The sequence below is a fragment of the Aureobasidium namibiae genome (genome assembly GCF_000721765.1).
Source record: "Aureobasidium namibiae CBS 147.97 unplaced genomic scaffold scaffold_12, whole genome shotgun sequence".
Taxonomy (NCBI): Eukaryota; Fungi; Ascomycota; class Dothideomycetes; order Dothideales; family Saccotheciaceae; genus Aureobasidium; species Aureobasidium namibiae.
The window spans coordinates 611385-626912 of NW_013581197.1; the positions used below are offsets into that span (position 1 = coordinate 611385).

Here is a 15528-nt window from a genome sequence, read left to right on the forward strand (position 1 = left end):
AATAATCCATGCACAACTCGTGAATTGCCCCTTGGTCAGACAATCCTCTTACGCCGCAGCGCCCTTGTCTTTCACAACTGCTCCAGCTGCCTTCTCGGCTTTGTCAGCTAGTCTGTCAACATGTGTTAGCCAGCACATCCTCGTGCATCACCTCGTGCACACTTACCCTTTTGCACCATCTTTGACGCCCTCGGCTGCCTCCTTCGCTGCAGCTTTGGCTTCTCCAGCCGCCTCCTTGACCACTTCTTTGGCATTGCCAGCGGCATTCTTAACACCACCGACCACATCCTTTGCGGCATCTGCGGCTTTCTGAGCATCGACAATCTCCGACTTGTCCTTCTCCCATTCGCTCGCTGTGTCATCGAATTGAGACTGGATCTTGTCCATCGTCTCCTTCTTCTTGTTCTCTTCCTCTTCGCGTGCTTTCCTCTCCTTTTCCATCTCTTCCATGTGCCTGATGTCGTCCAAGCTGGGCTCGTAGAGATGCCAAATCGTGTAGTGAGGAAGACCCACTACCGAGTATTGCATGCGCTTTGCCATCTGAATATTCAGTCAGATCCCATTACCATATGGTCACGTTGTTCAAGACATACCTTGCCGAATCCCTCGGTCTCTGCGTGCTTCTCGAAACTGAAGGCAGGGAAATGGACGCCGGAGCGGAAGACCTTTGCCTTGGCCAAGATACTGACACCACCAACACCATCAATCTCCATCTCCATGTCCGGGTCGCCGTAAGGGTCGCGCAGGTAAGCCAAATGAGGTCGCCAAGTGGCGTATTCTGCATAACCTTCTACGATGACAGCGTCTTCGTCGAGCGTGTCGGCAAGAGCCAGGGCAGTCTCGGACTCTTGCCACGAGTTGAGGTCATAGGGCTGTTCACCACCAAGCCAATCGGGTAGAGGTCTCCAAACGTCTGTTGTCTGAGTCAGTATGGCAGGCCGTCTTTGTAAAGGAGAAGATACTTACTCGGTACAATGACATCCTTGTTGTGTCTCATCAAGTCTTCCAAAATCGTGAATGGAGCCGTCTCGACATCGACATCTCTCCAGTAGACCCAGCTATGTGTGGGGCGCAGAGCTGCACTCAGAAGCCAGTTACGTGCCTGGGCCATGCTCTTTCTTCTGCTAGCCTGGGCAGCGAAACCGTGTCTACTCTCGACATCCTGGTTGACCTTTTGTCCAAAGTCCTTCTCGATGACCGAGACCTCGCCAAAGGGCATGCCGTCCTTCTCGCTAGCCTGCAACTGGGCCAGAAGATCAGAGAGCAGGGTAAGAGTATTATCCTTGGAGTCACCAACGAGGAAGGCCAGGTCGATGAGGTGGTGGGGGTAGGTCAAGTTGCGCAAATGAGAAAAGAACATGGGCAGATGAGGAGAAGCGTCTCTGAGAGGAGCGCAAAGGAGGATTCTCTCTTCGCGCTCCCAGCCTCTTGCAGTGCCCTGAACATTGGCGAGATCGTAGTATCGGACAGTCTCAAGCTGGAGCTGCTGGCCTCCGGAGAACAGGCCGAGTGACAGGGCGGGTAGTACGGCCTGGCGCGTCGAGGGGAAGAAGAGGAAGATGGCGGCCAGCACAAGAGAGCCGATCAAGGCCAGTCGCAGCATGAGCTGACGACGTCGTCGCACGGCGGGCTGTGAGCGGGGAGCGAATCTGGACGTCGATACATGTCAGGGCAATGCACAGAGACGGGCTCTCGGGAGGGAGTGGATACTTGTGAGGTTCGATGGAAAACTGCGAGCGCCCGCCCAGCGGATATGCGCCTGAATTGGAGTAGCCATGTCTGTTCATTGTTGCTCGCGGAGTGAGAGATGCATGTACAGGAAGCATGCACGACGGGCGATGGCCTAGACACGAGGGCCGGACGTCTGGGGAGGGCCGCAGAAAGATTATGAAGACTGTCCAGAGACGAGAGGGTTGAGCAAATTGGCCAGACTGATGAATGCATCTATCTCACGGAGGAGAAACGGAAGCGTTTAGCTTTGGCCGACCTGGCCCCCTTTCTCGCGTTCAGGGTTACGTGGTGATCCCCACGCCGAACGACTGTAACGACGTGGTGGTACATGGCGATGCACGGAGAGAGCTAGACTACCAAGAAGCACACGCTGAATTTCAGATGGTAATATATAAAAAGAGGCATTGGAAGGGGACCATGAGTCTGGTTCGGCTCGGCGGCATGTGAGTCTATTGCTCGAGATATGCATTTTGACAGACAGGGCAGAGCCCTTCGAGACACGGCTGTAGACAGAGCGATGCAAGAGCTCCCAGCTCAACTCGGAGGTCGACAAAGCTGGCACCAAGTGTCGGGACCATGGACGGTATCGATACTCAACATCGGACATTAAGGAAACCGGGTCGGAGCATGTCGCGACCAAGCCAAGATTCGGGCCGTGGTTGTGGTAGAGAACGCTCAGGGTGTTGCTATGGAGCTTGCACGAAGCTCTAATCAAAACCGCAGGTTGCGGAATAGTCGCGCGAGGGAATGTATTGAGTATGTGTTTGACGGAGAAGGGAGCAAATGCGAGCTTGACATGGTCTGGCTGTACATGGCACACAGTCCCGTGTCTGCGGTGAGGAAGAGAATGGGGCAGGGAAAGAGCAGCAGCTTGGCGGGGCCGTTTGCTAAGAAAGCGCACAGCTGCTGGTAGCGTTCAAGATTTCCGAGACGGACTTTGTTGAGCAGACCAGCCTCTGAAAGCACCTCGCACCTCCGACCTCTATACCCCTCGCCCTCACTCCTCGTTCCTTTCGCAAACAAGAGCCTTCGCCATGGCCGCCTCCAGAATGTTCCGTCCCACCTCGCGCCTGGTGTCAGCCTCGATTGCCCGTCCCGCTCTGCGTTTCCGTCCCGTCGCTGTCTCGAGGCACTATGCTACCCAGGGCGGTGTCAAGGAGATGACCGTCAGAGAGGCCCTCAACGAGGCCATGGCCGAGGAGATGGAGAGAAACGACAAGGTCTTCGTTCTGGGTGAGGAGGTTGCCCAGTACAACGGCGCGTGAGTCCTTATGCTGCCACCATCACACCCCATCGACCACTAGCTAATCCGCCGCCCTCAGCTACAAGGTCACCAAGGGCCTGCTCGACCGCTTCGGCGAGAAGAGAGTCATCGACTCTCCCATCACCGAGTCTGGTTTCACCGGTCTCACCGTCGGTGCCGCCCTCGCCGGCCTCCACCCCGTCGTAAGCACCACCGGAGCGAGCTTCGACTCCTCCCACCCTCCGCCGCCTGTTTACTGACACTCGCCTAGTGCGAGTTCATGACCTTCAACTTCGCCATGCAGGCCATCGATCAGATCATCAACTCTGCCGCAAAAACCCACTACATGTCCGGTGGTATCCAGCCTTGCAACATCACCTTCCGTGGACCCAACGGCTTCGCTTCTGGTGTCGCTGCCCAGCACTCGCAAGATTATTCAGCCTGGTACGGCTCCATCCCCGGTCTCAAGGTTGTCTCTCCCTACAGCGCCGAGGACGCCAAGGGTCTTATGAAGGCTGCCATCAGAGATCCCAACCCAGTTGTTGTCCTCGAGAATGAGTGAGTCCACCCTCTCAAGGTGCCACGAACCCCAGACGCTGATTCGTATCTTTCCAGGCTTCTCTACGGTCTCTCTTTCCCCATGAGCGAGGAGGCCCAGAAGGATGACTTTGTCATTCCAGTAAGTCTACAGTTTTGTCCGGCAAGCTTCTCTACGCCATGCTTACTCGACCCTACAGTTCGGCAAGGCCAAGATCGAGCGTCCCGGAACCGACCTTACCATCGTCACCCTCTCTCGCTGCGTCGGTCAGTCGCTGGTCGCCGCCGAGCAGCTCAAGCAAAAGTACGGCATCGAGGCCGAGGTCATCAACCTCCGTTCCATCAAGCCCCTTGATGTCGAGGCCATTGTCAAGTCGGTCAAGAAGACTGGCCACATGATGGCCGTCGAGTCCGGTTTCCCCAGCTACGGTGTTTCCTCTGAGCTTTTGGCTCTCACCGCCGAGTACGCCTGGGACTACCTCCAGGCCCCCCCTGTCAGAGTCACTGGTGCCGAGGTTCCCACCCCTTACGCCGCTGAGCTCGAGAAGATGTCGTTCCCTACCGAGGAGCTGATTGCCAACTACGCCGCCAAGCTTATGCGCGTAGCATAGAGCAGTAAAAGCCATACTGGAGTTTTGAAGGGTTCTGACCAGGAGACTGGCTGGTGTATTTTTTGATATCAACTCACTTGTTCCTTTTTTTATTCTTTTTTTTTTCATCATCAAGCAGCATTTCGAATGGGGCCTTTAGATGCCATGTTCTCTTGAGGTTAATACTGTATTCCCCGGTGCGAGCATTGGCGTCTTGTTTCTCGCAAGTCAACCTATCCGTTCCAATTCCACCCACGTGTGTCAGATAAAATCATGATGCATTCCGTTTGGATATGATCGAGACTGTTGTATCTGTATAATATCTCCTCTCCAGAGTTTACATCAATCATGGCTTAAAATCACCACACCCACATTCATCATCCGTAGCGTCAGCCAATTCACCATGGCGGGTCCCTGCCTCATCGCAGAATCGTGCCATGATAATGTCTTTGGACGACAAACCAATTGGTTTGTGCGTGGTCCAACGGACATGGGTCTTGTTGAAGACGTTTGTCCACTCAGGGTGATGCTTTTGCACCTTGCACTCTGCCGCCACCGTGTTCATGAATTCCTGATCAACACGTTAGCCACTGACACGTCCAATGCTGGATGACGGATTGGAGAGGCAATAGACCATTGGCTCGTCCTGGACCATCGCTTCCAATTGTCATCAGAGCAGATGAAAAGCTTCACATACCCAAGTAGCTTTGAAAGTCTTGAATCGAAACGTCCGCTCGAGTCCTCTGTTGTCGTCTGTGACCCTCCACCTGCCTTGTCCTCCTGTGGTGAGAGACGCGGCATCACGACCCAGCTGTTCTTCATCTTCCCCCGCGGAGAATTGAAAGCGGACAGTAGATTGTCGCTGTGAAGAAGATGACATGGCTCTCACGATTGATCGAGACACAGGCTGGGTACCCGCTCGTCGCAAGAGGAACATGATTATTGTTGATATAGATGAATATACGAGCGTTGGTCAGTCGATGGTCGGAGACAAGGGTAAATCTTGGCAAGGGCAAGGTCTCGACTTTTCATGGCACGCAGACAAGGCACGCAAAGCAGCACCATGGTTACGAAAAAAAAGACAAGAAATGCATAAAAAGTGGTATCATGAGGGGCAACTAAAGACTTTTTGGTTCTCTTCCTGCTGACAGAAGTTCTATCAAAAGGGTGATGCCTATTGTTCACCATGGACGCCAGACACAAAGCAGCCGTCATAGCAAATCCATCAACGCCGACCTTCACGTTCAACAAGAGGTTGAATCGCTTATTTCTTAGCGTTGGCAGCCTCCTCAGCCTTGGCCTTGGCGCGCTTCTCGCGGGTACCGGCGAGACGGGCCTCGCTGCGGACGTCACGGAGCTTGCGGTAGGCAGCCTCCTCACCGGGGTAGTCGGAGAGCTTGCCCTCGACAACCTGGGGCTTGTTTTCGATAGGGAAGGTGGCGGCGGCCTGCTTAACGAAGTTCTCCTTGGCAGACTTGACCTCGTCGGCAGAGGCGTCACCCTTCTTGGGGGCCTTGCTGTTGCGGGGGAACAGGATGACGCGGCTGCGGTAGGCCTTCAGGCGCTCGACGTTGGCGGCAAGAGACTCCTCAGAGAGGTTCTGGCGGCGGGGGTCGACCGAGATACCGATGGTGGGTGCAAGCTTGCGGGGGATGCCAGCAGCCTAGGGACGTGGTCAGTCACTGTACGTTGCAAGAGCATAGGGCAACGAGATACACACCTTCAACTCAGCAAGGGAGAAACCACGGCCAGCGCGGACGCGGCGGTTGTACTTGAGAGTGGGGCAGCGGACGATGGGGCGGAGCTTGTCGACGGGGCGGGGAGCGACGGTAGCGGCCTTAGCAGCGCGAGCGTTGCGGCGAGCCTTCTTCTTGCCGGCCTAGTATTGGGATCTTGTCAGGAACATGTCGCTGACCACAGGCGCCTGCACTCTCAGGAAGAGAGGGGAATTACCTGGTCGAAGTGCACGCGGACGCGGCGCTGCCAATCCTTGCGGAAATGGTTGTGGGGGATCTGCTGGTTGTGCTTGATGGCCTGGGGGTGTGTGTCAGTCTAGCTGTCTCCCGAATCTCTTTCTTGGCCGGTGTGATGGATGGAGGCAGGCTTGTTCATGTTGTCTTGGTGAGTGCGATGGCGATGGTGATGACGATGGCGATAGCATCGTGTGCGCGGGTTGCTTGTAACAAGCAGGTGTTGTTGGTTGCCGACAAACTCGAGATGTTGATGCAGGTCGTCGAGAGGGCGAAATTTGGCGTTGCGCATCGAGGGTCCACCAAAGACATGGTAACAAGCATGATCCCATTCCATCACGTAGCGGCGGCGTGGCGACTGACCATTGTGTCGGTGGGCGATGATTGATCCTGTTGTCGAAGGTCGCTGTCGTCGTCGAAGGAGGAGAAAAGCTGCAGCCCGCGCCGTGCAAAACTTCGATTTGTCGCTTAGCCCGTGGTGTGCCAAGTCCGCGCACGTGCCATGGATCTTCTCCAACGTCCTGCTTTCTCTCTAGTCTCTCCATCACCTTTTCACCGATTTTGTCCCATCTTGCATAATGCTCGAGTATAATGCCATACCCTCGTCTGCTTCGGCACGCAGCAGGTATATCACAGCTCTGCGTTAGCATCGACTCGCGACACAGGGACTTTTCTACGCGGATCGAGATATTACAATGAATAATGAATAATGAATACGAAAGACTGGCAGTCAACCATAAGAATGTCCTCGACCCGTGTCACACACTTTGTTGGTCTCCCCGGGCCGCGTGACCTTCTGCCAGCAGACAATGTCATCATGTCTAGGAGCAGCCTCTGAACTTTTCTTGACTAGAATGTCTCATCATCCTGCGCTATCTTGTCCTTTAGCCACAGCATCGTAGCTTCCGTTCCTTTCTCGAGGATCCGATGTGAAGGTACCCGGAACACATTCCCTCCGATTGATAAGCCTTTGAGACCCTGGTCCCACAACAACCCAATCTCGGGAGGTATGTAGCCTATATTGTTATCTGCAAGGTCAACCGACTGCAATCCTGCCAGAGCCTCATCTGAGACTGCATCGATTCTGTTGCTTCCGGCGTGCATGATCCTCAGCTCCGGAAAAGACTCTTTGACCTTGGGCACCGACCCGACCAGTCTGTTGTTGGACACGTCTAGATACGAAAGGCGTGGCGCATGTAGCAAAGTCAGGAGTGGCTCCCAGCTCGAGATCTTGTTGCTGCCCAGGAACAACTCTTGCAAAGCCGTCAAGGTCACGACCTCGGTCAAATACCTGTCTCCCAGCGAGCAATTCGACAAATCCAAGATTCTAAGGTTTTGAGCCAAAGAGATCTCGAACGGAATTGTGACAAAGTTGTTGCGAGCCAATTTGAGCTCACGCACGTCCTCTGTGCTGAAGATGGATCGAAGCACATCGGCATCATCGTCTACAAGGTTTTTGTCTCGAAGGTCAAGAGTGCCAGAGACGACACCCCACTGCGAGCCAGAATCGCGAGGTGACTGAATGTCGATTCCCTCGTCTTCAAATTCTTCGCCGGCAACTCCTTGGCCAGACGTTCTCAGGCGTTGAGCTAAGCTGCGTTTGAGCTCTTCTGTCGACATGTTCAATAGTTTACGTTCCCGGAGTGGGTTCGCGGCTACTTTAAGCACATCCAGCGAGTCCATGAGACCAATGTTGTCGTGCAGTTTTGTCAACTCGTTTCCTGTCAAGTCGGCCTGTTTGAGGTACTTCAAACCAGTGAAACCCTGAGGAAGCATGGAGATTTTGTTATCAGCAGCGACCAAGGACACCAATTCCTTCCACCCAGACATATCTGGCAGTGCGACTATCCTGTTACTCGCCATGTTGATCGATTTGATGGCTGGTAACGACAAGTTCTCAGAGAAGGCCAGTGAGGCCAATGAGTTGTTCGCAACATCTAGACGCTCGAGCTTGGCAAGTCCGGATACGCTGAAAGGAAACAGTGCGCCCACCATGGCGTTGTTCGAGGCATTGAGATCAACAATAGGGAGGGTCTCAAAAACGTCCATGGGGAGACCTGTGAGTTGATTTCCAGCCACGTTGAGGACCTGCAGGTTGACAAGTTCGCGCAGACCGTCAGGGAGACTGAGAAGCTTGTTGTGCTGTAACTCCAGAGTCCTCAGATTGTTTAAACGGCCTATTGTTTGAGGGAGATAGCCAGACAGGTTGTTGTTACCTATCTTGAGTTCTCGCAATGATTCAAGCTGGCCGATAGTGTCAAAGACGGTGTTGCCCAGCTTGTTGTGAGACTTTAAGGTTGTAAGTAATTGTACCTGGCAGATCGGATGTTATGAAGCTTACCAAGTTCAGAACTGTCAGTCTCTCCAGCCAGCGCAAGCCAGCAGGAACTGCCTGGAGATTGTTTCCGTGTAGGTCAAGCATCTCCACACCACGGAACTGCAACCCCTTGAACTCACTCTGGTTATCCATAGCCACTTCAGTGGTGACATCAGGGAATATGTCATCAGAAATTGTATCAAGATCGTTATCCGCTGCTACAAAGCGAACAAGATCTGTCATCTGACTCCAGTTCATGCTGCTATCTTCTCGTTGGTCATACATGCTCAATACTTCATCTGGGATATTCTTGAGCCCCAGTCCTGCAATATTGAGACGTCCATCGCCACGAGCTGCTTCAATCCTCTTACGCATAAGGCCACTGGAGCCTTTCGGTTTCGTATTGAATGGGTCTGCGAAAGGATCAGATGCAGAGTCGTTGCCTTGGCTATTCGATTGCTGTCCTTTGGCGACCACCGGTGCTCTCTTTGCAGCTTTGGCTTTCGCAATCTGATTCCTAAGCGCCGCGGAAGAACTAGCTGCTTTCTCCGGAGATGCTTGCGGCTCTTTCTGGGGCGCAACTTTCACAGCTGTTGCAGGCGTTGGTCTCGTTTTGATAGCTGGAGTTGAATTGCTGGTGGTTGGCCTGGGCCTGGGAGTGGCAGCCACACCTGCCCCAGGCTGTCGAAGACTACTCGTCCGTTGAAGCGGCTTCATTGAGGACACTTTGGGAGTACTGGCGGCTGTGATAGGTTTACCTGCTACAGAGGCGGGACGGCCAAGTCTCGAGGGCGTCAGGCCGATCGAGGATGGTGCCCTCGGAAGAGCAACCTGTGCAGGCATCTTGCTCGCTGGGGGAGGCATGGCAGAGGATCTCTTGGATGGCGAAGGCATTTTACTAACAGTTGTGGGACGTGGTAGCTCTCTCGTCTCGTCTATACTCATAGCAGAGGCCGGACTTGATGACTGGCCCATCGGACTTTGTGGCGCGAAGAAACTGGACCTCCGCCTGTCGGTCCCTGGAGTCTCGGGAAGTCGCGAAAGACTTTCGACGGTACGGTCCGACAAAGAGAGCCGAGATACCCTCTTTGCGCTTGGAGTTTTTGGCTCGTCGGCATGATCCAATTGCGGCGCATCGTCGTAATCGGCTTGCCTTGAAGCAGCGCGCGAAGCACTGCGGAAAGCATCCAGAGAGCCTAATTGGTCATTCAAATCTTCTTGCTGAGCAGTGGTGATGATGCTAGAAACAGGTCTTCGAGATTGCGCAATGTACGAGACTGGACGCGAAGCAGGTTTCCTAGTGGCAGGCGCAGGCTTCTCCGAGACAGAATAGGTAGAGCGATGCGATGATGTCCTGGGTGGAAGGATAGCGGAAGAAGGAGCAGAAATACTAGACCTGAAGCCAGCGCTAGATGACAGTGGTCTTGGTAGAGCCTTTTTGGTGGGAGATGGTTTCAGCGAAGCAGAAGATTTGGTAGGAGAGGGCAGTGCAGTTTTGTGATGGTTGTTGGGAGCAGGCAATCTGGAAGCTGATGGTCTTGCGATTGAGGAGAAGTTTGGGATGCCCGATGACTTCAAGGGAGTGGCGGAGGTGGAGGGGTCCATCATGGCCAGCTATGCCCAAGGCGTGTATGGGTAGCCGGAGAGAAGGGAAGGACCAATGATGGAAGTGGTTCGGAGGAGAACAAGGGTCTAAGTCTATTGTACCTGAGTGCATTCCATCTCGGCACTTTGTTTGGCATCAAAGCCCCTGGATAATGAATGGGAGCCGGAGTGCCTGATAACGTTGTGGATGCCCAGCCAACTGGACCCTGCTCCGAAAGGGGATGCATCATTGGCTGCGCGCGTTCATGACACGTGCGCGCGTCCTCGGCCCCCCACCTGAAACACGCTCGACGAGTACCCCTCGACATACACAAAGATTGAAGATTGCGTGCATTCACATCTCTTGTTCTTCTGCATTGCACAGCATAGCAACTGATATATCTCCACAAACTGCCTGGTCTGCCTCACCCATTGACCATATCCGTCGTCTTCTACGATCCATCTACATCATGGACACAGTCCATCTTCCCACACCCAACTCACGACATGGTCATCCCTCTTCTCCGAGAGATTCTTCTTCTTCCCCTCTTCAACCTCCAAACAGTCAACCCGCAGGCCGGGTTGCAAGTCAATCGTCGTCATCGTCCACGCCTGCTAGCGAATCCATCATACTGTCTGAAGATTATGTTCAGAAGGCACAGCCAGATGAGCTTCGCGCCATCGTCGCTAGCCTTATGCCTCTTCTGCAAGAAGCCCGCTCCGATGCTGCTCACCACAAGTTGCAATACCGGATGCTTGCAATTGAGACCACCGAGACTATGGAGCGCATTCACGTTGAGATGAGTATGGCGCAACGCGAGACAGATCTGCTAAAGATCAACGACCCTGTCGGGCGACCCATCCTTCCTGCCATCCAGGAGCCCGACCCAAGCATTCGTCGTGTACACACTGATATGTGGAATGCCATGCTTGAAGAAACACAAAGTCTCAAGTCGCAGAATGCCCAGCTTGAGCAATTGCTCTCGCAGCACAAACGTATGGTTGTGCAGCAGGAGAGCGAGATTGCCACTCTGAATGATCGCATCACTCTCTACCGCGAGCGACTTCGCGAGAACCGTTCTCACCTGAACCGTTATCGTCGTGCCGCTGGATATCCCGAATCGCCATACAAATCTTCTCCCTGGACCACGCGCGACCGCGATCAACCTCCTTTTGCCGCTTTGTTGCATGCATCTGATCTGATGAGCGGAAGGAGTCCAGCCACCCCTCAAACTCCTACACGCAGAAGACGAGCTGCTTCGATAACGCCAATCCCCTACGAGACCCCTGAAACGCTGCAATCCGCACGCTATCTGCAGGTACCGCAGACTGCACCACCCTTGCGCAATTCTCAACTCCAGCCCTCCCAGTCTGAACGACTCGCTTCGACCAAACATCAAACAACAATGCTCAACCAGGTGTTGGTGGGAGAAGAGAGCGGGGCTGAGACCGATGTTTTCGATGAGCTTGCAGGAGCGCCCAGCACTCCTACGCGGATCTCTAAGAAGAGCACTTCTAAGAACGTCTCTTCCGGCACTGTTCAACAAAGATTGTTCGGTCAGGTCAGGAAAGCAAGCAACCAGCAAGATCCTGGTGACATAATGAAGAAGGCATCTGTCTCGAGACAGACGCTACAGCCAAGAGAGAATGATATTGGACAAGAATCATCGTGACTGGAGAGTTGCAGTGCTTGTACAGCAGCATCCGTATACTTAGATAGATACCCTAGTGAATAGCAGCCGAGCAAGTCCTTAAGTAAGAGGTCAGACCTGACATTGATTAAACAAACTCCAGTTTTGCCAATCTACCCACTGTTTCTCCAGCATTTCTGACGATGCACATATGTGGTTCCTTCTCGCCAGCACCAGCAGATGGGAGCAATTTTTCAACAATGACACTGCCAATGGCAACACCTCCACCGCTCGTCAGGCTGAACTCGCCCGTTGTGACGAATCCTATAAGGTCTTCTTTGCCAGGAAGCAATGGGCAGCTATTGTTGTTCTCTGATTGTGGGGGTTCCAGCAAGTCAGCGGCCAGTCGTTGCTGAACATCGGCTGCAGAGGAGGACTTCAACACAGAGGACGGCAGACATCGCTGGCGCTTTCTCCTCTGAGCGGTGGACTTGACTCGAGCCGGGTCAAGGGTAAGCCATTGATCGCGCAACGGGTTGTCCAAGGTGGGCAGACGGTAGATTCGTGCGCAGGGGTCAGGGGTTCCACGTCCGAGCAAAGTGATGCGAACAGTCGAGACAGCCCGAGACGAGTGTTCATTAGATGTGGCCGGAGAAGCGAACATGTTCCTTGCGAGACCAGGAGCAATATGATGAACTGTTGATGCAGTGTCATCTTTCACCTCTTCTGTAGCCTTTTCAGAGCAGTAGGCCCAATCGCAGGCCCATCCATCGCCATCTTCGCCTTTTCTGCCCGGGCCTAGTGTGACGCTGTCATATTCGACCCTCTTGCCTTTGGGCTTTGCTTCCCACTGCGCCTTTCTTTTGGCAGCCTCTGAAGCCTCCCAGAGATCACCTGCCTTCGTGCCTGGGAAGTCGCCAGGGAACCAAGGTACCCCCGTTTCAAAAGCAATCTGGCGCTGCTCATTCAAGCCTCCCATTCTGACTTGGCCGCCCGTTGAGATGGGATAATACATGAGACTCTGCCAAACGGCAGGCACGGTTTTCCATGGCAGAAGGATAACCCATGAACAAGAAGTGCGCCCTTTACTTCCTTCTTTCGAATTCGGCTGTGCAGATGATGGGAATGCCATAATTGGGATGCGAGGATCTTGAGCCAGAGGCTCGGGATATGTACCGGGCGTGGCGGCGGATTTGCGACGGTTGATGCTCTTCTGACTCTGTAGTGCGCGACAAGATGCTTGTCTTCTTGCACGATCGAAGATGCCTGGAGTAGTCTCAGCAGCATCAAAGGGCCATTCTGTCAGCAGTTCAAGGAGTCGATGCTGAGATTCTGGTGTTTGAACAGCAGAAGGTGCGGTTCGCGGCGGGTGATGCAAACGTGGATCGGATATATCGAAAGCTAGCAGGGCGTCTGCAGGCAAAGTCGAGGGATTCTGAACGCCTGCTAGTAACGGCCAAGTCCTCTCAATGAGAAACTTGTCTCTCCCACTGGTACCGGTAGGGCAGAGAGCACTTGTCAAAGCTTCCGTGGAAGCAGGGCCCACAATCTCGATGCTTCCAATTTCATATCGCAAGTCTTCAATGGTCAGTTGAGGTTTTTGAATCTTTACCAGTCGAGTGAGCTGGTCCCAGAGCTGAGAGAAAGCTGACGGGTGAATTCGAATGAATATCTGACGAGACTGTTTTGCGGGAGGAGTTGATTCTGCTCGCCAGATGACTGTGGCAGGAGCAATGGGATGATTTGGAAACATGTCACGCTCATAGAGCCAAGCTTGGCATATACGAGAACCCTGTGTCCATTTCTGGCCTCTGGTTGTCGACGTAGAAGCAGACTTGCCAAGACCCAAGGCGCGAAGGAGAGATTCTATACTCTGCTGGTTACCATGTATGGAGATTGTGGACATGTAGCTCGTGTCCCAAGCAACAGCTCCGCGGTCTTTACTCGCACGATGAGTGGGACGATAGCTTTTGACAGTTGATGTCAGGGGCAAGGCAAAGCGCCAGAGAGGTTGGCTCGGCGGAGTCATGTGGGCTCGTTTTGCATGAAACATGTGTGTGGGTAGCCAGGTCTTGTGGATCTGACGTTTTCGATACTTTGCCTTGGGCACAGGAGGAGAGGCGAGCTTGTTCTTCTTGGGACGGAGGGGTCTGGCGACGACCCCTTGGTCAGGCGATTGCTTGTCCTTGCGGCCAAGGGCTCGGAGACGGCTGACAGTGTCGATGCGAAGGCGCATATGGCCACTCTGCTTCCGACGACGTGATGTTACGGTCGGTGTATTGTCTTCGGCCATCTGTTTCATGTTAGCTTGGTCATGACTATGGTCCGTCACAGACCGACCTCTCGTGCAGCCTGACGACGCAGTCGCTTGGGCACTCTCTTAGCATTGTGACTGGCCGTCCTGCGTCTCAAATCCTTGGGCACCTGTTGGAAAGCTCGCTGTGTGAGGCCCTTCCTGGCTCGTGCCATGCCTTCCTCGAGTGCTCGGATCTCGTATTCGCGGGCCTTGACAAAGGCTCCCACGTCGAGCTCTCCATTCTTGAAGGCCTTGGAGCTTGTCTGTACTGCCAGAGTGCGGGCATCGCGTTGTGTCTTTTGTCGCTTGTTGCGCGAGCCTCCGGTCTCTGTCGGATTTCCTTTACGCTTTTGGCCTGTTTGCTGTGCTCCCGTTTCTACCTTTGGCGCCATCCTACATGTGTCGTTGTTGTACGCGCAAAATTGTTGCTCTGCTTGTCCTGGGCGTCGAGCTTGCGACTCTTCCGACGTCGCGTCTCGAGTCAGACTCTGAAACTTTGGATTCGGCTCTGTCACCTTCACACTGCAAACATCAGCACCTCGTCCTTGATACAATAGTTTATGCGACTAGATCCAATCACCTAGATATCTAACATCCAGTGCCTCACCACTCGGGTGCTTGTCTCGATCCATGTACAGACTCGCTGCTTCGAACCTCCAACGTCTTGCGTCGCCTTGTTCGCCCTCTTCCAAGTATATCAAAACTCCATATCCATGTAAGCCCCGCCGTCCGTTTTCCCAAACGCGAGAAGACAAAAAACTACTGCATGTCTCACCAGAAGAACAAAGGACAGAATGCCAAAAAGGTCTATAAGAACAGAAGAACAAAAGAAACCCTTGTCCAAACATTGCGACATCAAGCCATCATGTTGGACAATCCCACATGGCAGCCTCTCTCATGGCGTTTCATGTTACTCCGGACACTGAACGCCTTTCCGCATCCCACCTGCGTGCACTTGAACGGCTTCTCTCCCGTATGACTGTGGTTGTGGATCTTGAGACTGCTCGGCCGCGAAAATGCTTTGTTGCAAGTCGGACAGACATAGCGATCCTGAGATTGAGAGTATGTTGCCTGACTAGAAGGGGCGATATAATGGTGATGCTCCCACATGTTGGGTGCAGGAATGTCAGCTGCTGCAATCACAGCACCTGGCATGACCGGAGGAAAGTTCGACGGGAGCGGTCGCTGTTGGTAGACGCCGTTCATTCCGTAGACACCGTCGGCTGAATAGTAAGAGCTGGTCGACATCGCGCTAGGCGATGAATTGTAAGCCATCGTATAGGGCGATGTTGTATACATGCCACCACTTGGCATGGGTACAGAATGACGCTTCACGGGCATCGCCCTCTGTTGATGGGGTTCTACATTGTTCAGAGACGATCCGAGGAAGTAAGATTGGCCGACCATGGAAGTGGGACTGTGAGTAGTCTCAACCACAGAATCCGAGCGCATCGGTGGTGGTGAGAGAGGGAGTTGGCCTCTAGTCGAAGTCATGGGCTCCGCCGCCGTCACGTAGCCTTGGCCAAACGTAGGTTCCGTTGGAGCCGACGAGTAGTAAGCTTGCGCTTGTTGTGCAGGACTGCCTGTGTGGATGTCAGTTGCTAGTCCCCAAGGCTTTCCTGCTTCGCC

The 15528-nt window shown here is 53.7% G+C and overlaps 8 protein-coding genes across 8 annotated transcripts; 2 read left to right on the plus strand and 6 right to left on the minus strand.

Annotated features, from left to right (window-relative positions):
* Positions 1 to 48: 48 nt before the first annotated feature.
* Positions 49 to 1787, minus strand: M436DRAFT_50002 (Anp1-domain-containing protein; the record flags this gene model as incomplete). The annotated part of the gene is made up of 5 exons (XM_013570319.1): positions 49 to 107; positions 177 to 540; positions 594 to 913; positions 967 to 1649; positions 1711 to 1787. 5 exons carry the CDS (start codon positions 1785 to 1787, stop codon positions 49 to 51), a joined length of 1503 nt encoding a protein of 500 aa, XP_013425773.1.
* Positions 1788 to 2765: 978 nt separating this feature from the next.
* M436DRAFT_50449 (uncharacterized protein) lies at positions 2766 to 4122 on the plus strand (the record flags this gene model as incomplete). The annotated part of the gene is made up of 5 exons (XM_013570392.1): positions 2766 to 2992; positions 3054 to 3177; positions 3246 to 3532; positions 3590 to 3653; positions 3712 to 4122. 5 exons carry the CDS (start codon positions 2766 to 2768, stop codon positions 4120 to 4122), a joined length of 1113 nt encoding a protein of 370 aa, XP_013425846.1.
* Positions 4123 to 4447: 325 nt separating this feature from the next.
* Positions 4448 to 4981, minus strand: M436DRAFT_50462 (transcriptional coactivator/pterin dehydratase; the record flags this gene model as incomplete). Its single annotated transcript, XM_013570397.1, has 2 exons — positions 4448 to 4672; positions 4799 to 4981. 2 exons carry the CDS (start codon positions 4979 to 4981, stop codon positions 4448 to 4450), a joined length of 408 nt encoding a protein of 135 aa, XP_013425851.1.
* Positions 4982 to 5365: 384 nt separating this feature from the next.
* Positions 5366 to 6437, minus strand: M436DRAFT_65264 (ribosomal protein L13e; the record flags this gene model as incomplete). Its single annotated transcript, XM_013570492.1, has 4 exons — positions 5366 to 5764; positions 5822 to 5980; positions 6055 to 6135; positions 6435 to 6437. 4 exons carry the CDS (start codon positions 6435 to 6437, stop codon positions 5366 to 5368), a joined length of 642 nt encoding a protein of 213 aa, XP_013425946.1.
* A 483-nt stretch (positions 6438 to 6920) lies between these two features.
* On the minus strand, positions 6921 to 9993 carry M436DRAFT_74195 (L domain-like protein; the record flags this gene model as incomplete). The annotated part of the gene is made up of 2 exons (XM_013570593.1): positions 6921 to 8360; positions 8413 to 9993. The coding sequence occupies 2 exons, from the start codon at positions 9991 to 9993 to the stop codon at positions 6921 to 6923; spliced, it is 3021 nt and encodes a 1006-aa protein (XP_013426047.1).
* Positions 9994 to 10550: 557 nt separating this feature from the next.
* Positions 10551 to 11504, plus strand: M436DRAFT_9723 (uncharacterized protein; the record flags this gene model as incomplete). Its single annotated transcript, XM_013570286.1, has 1 exon — positions 10551 to 11504. A coding segment is annotated over one exon (954 nt), but the record flags the coding sequence as incomplete, so codon positions are not given.
* Positions 11505 to 11751: 247 nt separating this feature from the next.
* Positions 11752 to 14291, minus strand: M436DRAFT_50101 (POPLD-domain-containing protein; the record flags this gene model as incomplete). Its single annotated transcript, XM_013570334.1, has 2 exons — positions 11752 to 13896; positions 13944 to 14291. 2 exons carry the CDS (start codon positions 14289 to 14291, stop codon positions 11752 to 11754), a joined length of 2493 nt encoding a protein of 830 aa, XP_013425788.1.
* A 463-nt stretch (positions 14292 to 14754) lies between these two features.
* Positions 14755 to 15393, minus strand: M436DRAFT_50622 (uncharacterized protein; the record flags this gene model as incomplete). Its single annotated transcript, XM_013570422.1, has 1 exon — positions 14755 to 15393. The coding sequence occupies one exon, from the start codon at positions 15391 to 15393 to the stop codon at positions 14755 to 14757; it is 639 nt and encodes a 212-aa protein (XP_013425876.1).
* Positions 15394 to 15528: the final 135 nt, after the last annotated feature.